Raw genomic sequence first — 6,574 nt, forward strand, 5'->3', positions numbered from 1 at the left:
TGCTCTCCCCCTGCAGGTGGACGGTATCTGACGGTCTCGGCGGCCAAAGGCCCGGCGGCAAAGGCCGCTCGCCTGCTGCTCCCCCTCGGCCACCTCCTGCACTCGGGGGACCTGTGCCTGTCGTTCAGGCACAAGGTGACGGGGCTGCACGCCGGCACGCTCCAGGTGTTGGTGAGAAAACACGGTGCCCACGGAGCAGCCCTGTGGGGAAGAAATGGTGGCCACAGCTGGAGGCAAACGCGCATCGCCCTGCGAGGGGCTGACGTCAAGAGCGTAAGTAGACCCGCCGGGGAGGCAGAACCGGGGAGGCTTTCCTTTCAGAGGAGAACTCGGGGGTCTGCGGTGGACGCCTCCGTCTCTTCCTGAATTTAGGCGCAAGGCTTGTGCTTCGGCCGGGCGTGGTGACCCCATGCGTTGCCTCTTTCTGTACCCCCTCTGCCCCTTCGTACACATTCTTCATGGCAACCTCTGACCACCGTCACTCTCCCCACCCTGGTGAATAGCCCCTATTTTTAATGAAAAAAAAATTGTAGGAGTTGAAAAAGTGAAAAAAAAAAAGTTAACAGAAACTTCAAAGGGTGGCGGCGGGGTACCTGCTTTTCCTTTTCCTTTTCCTTAAACTCCTTGTACTTCGAACTTTGACCACCATGAGTTACCCTAAAGTGGTTTTTTTTTGGGGGGGGGGAATGTTTCTTTAAAGTCTTTGTTTTCTCTTTGCCTCGGAGATCATAGTTAAGCAGCCTTGGGTGGGAACCAGAACACTATGCTTGGAAAGTATTATCCTATTCAGGACAGGTGGTGGGAAAAGCTTTGATTGCATATATAAATTTTATCCTAAGTAATCAAGTCATAGGTAGCAATAAAATGATCTATAACAGCCCACTGAAATAGTGAATGTATTTGGAAAAAGTGTCTTCTTTATGTTGATCCTAATGAAACAGTTATTAGGAAATTCTGCCTCTCTACCTACAGGTATAGTGTCTAGAAACTTTTTAAAAGAAAGAATAGACTCCATGAAGACAGCTTGTATCAGAGTCTTGGATTTTGTTTTACTCTGTTTTTCTTTCTTAAAATTTTTCTTAATATTTACATTGTTTGGAAATATAAAAATAAGTTGTTTCACATCCTAACGTAGGTTTCTGTTAGATAAAATACAGGAAAGATTTTGGTCTTTACATAAGTGAAACAACACTGTGTTTGCATTAGGGTGTTTGATTCTGTTCCATTTTAGGCAACAAAACTGTATTAAATTAACCCAGAGGAGGAACTAGAAAACATCTAAGCTAGGCTGCATGATTATGATCTTTCAGATCTTTGGCTCCTAATTTCTACACCTTTGTATTCCATCACGCTCTTTACTTCTGACCTTGGTAATCTTTGACAAAAGTGTCCACTTCATAATCATTCCTAAATGGAAGTAGTCTATTGTTTAGAATGACTTTTTAAAGAGTAACTGATTGTGGGCAATGGGGTCTGGTTAACGATTTACTGATGACTTAAGTTTCTACCAGAAGGCAAGCTTCAGTGACACTGGCAACTCTGTTCTAGTCTTTCCTTCTGTTAAGTAAGTTTACTATTTAGTTTTGGGGAAAGTTTGTCTTTATTTTGCTAAACGAGTAGGCATTGGAAAGGGGCAGAGGAGGCTTGACCGGTGTGTACGTTCTCTCCCTAGGTCATCTTTAAAGGTGAAAAAAGGCGTGGTCACACTGGGGAGATTGGATTGGATGATGTGAGCTTGAAAAAAGGCCACTGCTCTGAAGAACACGAGCAACTCCAGAACTAGCAATGAACCCCCGTGTTGCTCCCTCTTCTTTTTCCAATCTTCACCTCCTGTCCTCTCCTCCCTCTTATCAGGCCTAGGAGAAGAGTGGGTCAGGAGAAAGTCTGGTTGGTGACCCACATCTTGCTGGCCTGCTTTTGTGCAATCCCAGTGAACAGTGACACCTTCCTTGAAATACAGGGGGGCATCTGTAGATGTGTCCAAAGCCATCTTTGGGTGTTACCTTTCATCCTGTGTCTCTTAAGAAGGCCTTCAGTGTGTGTGACCTATACCGTCCTTCATCCTGGTTACAAGGTGTTCCTTGTAGCAAATTATAGGAGAAGTTTTCAAAAGAAATCTGTGCAAATGACCTTTCTGTTATCTGTTCAGTGTTGTACCACGAGTAGTATTGACTTCCCCTAAGATGCGTTGTACAATGTGCTTGTGAAATTGGTTTCTCCTCTCTACTTGGTAGTTCTGGTCTGACCTGAACTCTGATTTTTACTGCCATTTGCTTTATAAAAGAAGGGTATGTAGCATATCAAGATGCATTTATTCTTGTTATCTGTATTTTTCTTTTAAAGACAATTATGTAGAGTGGGCACGCAATCCCTCGTTAGTAGTACTGTGTTTTGTGTAAATGTGTTATTGGTATTAAGTAGTTATGTGTTCCTAATATTTACAGACTCTAGTTGCAAGGGAAAGGCAGCTTATGATCTCTTGAGTTAAAAAAATACATGGTGGAATGGCATCCAGTTCCATGACCTTATATTGGCAGCAAGAGAAAATTGGAAGAGGTGTCTGTGGTTGTAGGGAGATGAATTTTTTAACGGCCTTGAGTTTGATCACTACAAAGTAATAGACAGGAAACTGTAGTTAACATGTAAAACCCTCACTGTTTCAGGTTACACTTTAAAACCAACAGCCTTTACCATAACAACGTGGTTCTTTCTGGTAATATGTAAGAAGCTTTATGAAAGTTCTGGTTGTTTCAGAGAAAAGATTCTGTTTGTGGAAGCTGGGTGTGGGGAAGCATGGGGGAAGCTCCGTTGAAATAGATTTTCATACTGACTTTTCAATGAGTACAGATTTAGGCAGGTCTAGATCACAGCCTATGTACTGTTGTGTCAGGAAGGGATGGGAAGCGAGTCTCATGCTTTGAGGCACCGGACGTGTTGGAATGGGATTCACACACACACTAGATCAACAGGACAAGATTGGAATTCTAAGATCTATGAACCCCTATTTCCTCCCTGCAAAGTTTACCTTTAGATTTAAACAAAAGACATAACTTTTAAAAGGCAACTTATTCCTGAGGCTTTTCTTTACTTCCGATTAAGTAATCAAACTATTTTCTGCTGTTTTTGCCAGGAATCACAAAGATGATTAAAGGGTTGGAAAAAAAGATCTATGATGAAAAGTTAAAGGAACTGGGATTATTCAGCGTGGAGAAGAGAAGACTGAGGGGCAAACCACTGCTGGTTTTCAAGTATATGAAGGGCTGGTGCAGAGAGGCTGGTGGCCAGCTGTTGTCCATATGCACTGAGAACAGAACAAGAGGAAACAGGCTTAGACTGGAGTGTGAGGGAGCATTTCCTGGCAGGGACAGTTATTAAGTTAGAATCCTTTGTCTAAAAGAAAAAGTGTGCATTTTTTTTGAGGCTTTTTAAAAATTTGATAACTTTTTTTTCTATTTAAGACGGTTAAAGACATTCTTACCTCAAGGTAGAGTAACATTACAGAATCTCCCCCAAAGATGTTTTGGTCCTATTACTATGTAATGAAATTCTCCAGAACTAAGTAACTTGGACCAGGGCTAAGGTCTAATTTAGGTACTTCCCTCTTGGACACCTAATAGCGAGGAATCAAAAGGGGGAGAGCCACCAAATGCTGAGGTCATGAAAATGTCTATCCCTTTATGGCAACCCTAGCAGTATTTAAAATACAGAAACAAAAAACAGAAAAAAAATCTGTTTGTTCCAAAAGAGTATGATGGGCAGATATTTTAGTATCTCAGTAATGTCCTAATGTGGTGGTGTATATTTCTTTTCTTGGTAAAGGTATAACCCTTTCACTTGCTTAATGGATGATATTTCAGATTTTTAAAGAGGCCATAGCAAAGAACACAGTTTAGAGAGATTTTTATCGGGTGCATTCTCTCTGCAACATGTGTGACAGCTTAATTTGGCTACTGAAAAAGAGAGTGCCATGCCCAACACCACTGCCAGGACCTTTCCTTCTCCTAATGGTAAAAGTTTCTCTTATCAATGGGACTCTCCCAAGTCCCACAAAATGGTATTGTTTTGGGAACAATAGGTACAATAGACAACAATAGGTCTTTCATCATTTAACTTGGTGGATGCAAGGCCAGAGGGGGAATATAAATCAGTAAGCCTTTGAGTAGCGGCCAGAAAATATGGCTTTAGATCCATTTTTTAATGATTCATTTCCTTTTTGGTCATATAACTGCACAACTGGAGATGAAAGGGGAAAATAATAGAAAGTTTCACTTTTAGGTGCCAATAATGCATTGCACTACACTGATGGAAGAAGTTATCCAAAGTACTGTATAACATCTTGTTTATTATTTAATGTTTTATAAAGTGAAAAATGTTAGTGGTTTTCCAAACAGCCAAATAAAAGTAATTCTTTATACATAAAAACAATAATACCAGTTGTCTGTCTCTTGTTTTTTTTTTTTTAACTGGAAGAATTATCGAAGTAATTTGATTTTTCACAAAAGCCATCTATAGTATTGCTTTAGTTATGTTTTCTCATATCTCATTCAGTTGTAAACAGTTGCCTCAGATCCTTTTATATAAAGGCAGGATAAGTAAAGATATAAATATATATGAATTATAAATGAAGTCTTTTACTAGTGTTGATTTTGTTAATTTATGACATTTTACTCATATTCCAATAACCTTTCCTGATGATGGAGAAAAATAATTATAAGGAAACAAAATTAATGAAATCATTCAAGATCAAAAATTAGTCCTCCTACAGAATTATAATAGAGAATATGCTTAATGGCTTCTTTCTTTCCAATACTCAGAGAACCCTTAGTGGCAAGGAAACTCAAGTTTTGGATAAATACATACTTTAAGCAAAAGGTAAAGAAAAACTGCAGCTTCCTTATCTCAAAGTTGTTTCCTTATCTCAGAGGTCCTTCCTAATCATCCCCAGGAGATCTGATAACGCTGAGGTTTTCCAAATATGTTAAGAAGTTAAACCTCTTCTGAAACTGAGGTGGGAGGAAGCAGATAAATATGAGATCCCAGAGTCCAGTTCATCAATTTACTTGACAGATTTTACAGCACTTACTATGTGCCTGGCTCTGGGCTACAACAGTAAGCACACTCCCCTTCGTGGAGTTTCAATCTAGAGAGGAAGATGGACGTTTATCAAATTTATATAGATAAATGCAAAATTGCTATTCTGAAAACTGGCATACTTTGAAGGCTCTGAAAGTATGGTGGGTTCTAGGACGTTTGGACCATTGTCTTTCAAACTCTAATGTGCATGTGTATGGGAATCACCTGGAGATCTTGTTAAAATGCAGCTTATGATTCAGTGGATCTGGAGTGGGACTTGAGATTCTGCATTTCTCACCAGCTCCTGGGTGATGCCCATGCTGCTGGTGTTGGGGCCAAATTTGGATTACAGGTCCTTAGTGATAATACACTGAGGGGCCTGGGGCCTTCATCTCTGTTAACATTCATTGCTGGAAGGCATAAAGGTCCCTGGTTGCAAGATCTACATTCACAAATATTCACTAAGTTCCAGTGAATTTTTTCCTTCAAAAAACATTTGGGCTTAGACAAATAGAGAATATCAATAAGTAGACAAATATTATTTTAAAAGAACAGAAACTACAGTTATAATAGTACAATCACAAAAGTGAAAAACTGACCAAGGTATTCAACAGCAGATTTGAGCTGGTAGGAGAAAGAATCAGTCAACTTGAAGATAGGTCAGTTGAGATTATCTAATTTGAGGAGAGGATAAAGCTTCAGTAAGGATAAACAACTAGACTTGAGATCAACAAGAAAACAGAAGAGTTGAAAAATTCTATAAGCCAACCAGACCTAACATCTGTAGAACACGCCACTGAACACAAGAATATACATTTTTCTCAAGTGCATAGAGATGTTGACAGACATAAATTAGGCCATAAGACACTACCTCAAATTTAAAAGAATTGAAATTATATAAAATAAGTCCTTCCACCACAGTGGATGAAATTAGAAATCAGTAACAAAGGGAAATTTGAGAAACTTACAAATATGTGGAAATTAAATAACGTGCTTCTAACCAATGGCTGAAAGAAGAAATCACAGGGAAATTAAGAAATATTTTGAGGTTAATAAAAAAACATACCCAAACTTATGGGATAAGCTAAAGCTTTGTTTATAAATGCCTATATAAATTATATATGCCTATAAATTTATATTTATAAATGCCTATATTAAAAAATAAATCAATAATCTAAACTTCAACCTTATAAAACAGAAAGAAAAAATTAAATCACAGTAAGCAGAAGGAAGGAAATAAAGATTAGAGCAAAAAGAAAAATGAAATAACAGAAAAACAATATAGAAAATCAATGAAACTAAAAGTTGGTTCTTTGAAAAGATGAACAAAATTTATGAACATTTAGCTAGACCAAAAAAGAGAAAAAAAAACTTAAATGAACAAAATCAGGAATAAAAGAGGGGACATCATCACTGACCTTACAGAAATACAAAGGATTTTAAGGGAATACTATGAACAACTTTATGTCAACAAAATAAGATAACCTAGATGGACAGAGTC

General features: G+C 38.5%; 1 protein-coding gene across 7 annotated transcripts in view; it reads left to right on the forward strand.

Moving 5' to 3' along the window:
- Positions 1-4,428, forward strand: part of NPNT (nephronectin) — a 74,840-nt gene extending 70,412 nt beyond the window's left edge. For 6 of the 7 annotated variants that reach the window (XM_082462818.1, XM_082462819.1, XM_082462821.1 and 3 more), the window contains 2 exons: positions 17-273; positions 1,673-2,304. In XM_082462818.1, coding sequence (XP_082318944.1) covers positions 17-273; positions 1,673-1,783 — 368 coding nt within the window. In that variant the 3' untranslated portion in view covers positions 1,784-2,304. Of the gene's footprint in view, positions 1-16; positions 274-1,672; positions 2,305-3,130 lie in introns of those variants that run through there. The other variant, XM_082462825.1, reaches the window with a different exon arrangement.
- The last annotated feature ends 2,146 nt before the right edge of the window (positions 4,429-6,574 follow it).

Source organism: Balaenoptera physalus (genome assembly GCF_965194825.1).
Source record: "Balaenoptera physalus genome assembly, chromosome: 5".
NCBI lineage: Eukaryota > Metazoa > Chordata > Mammalia > Artiodactyla > Balaenopteridae > Balaenoptera > Balaenoptera physalus.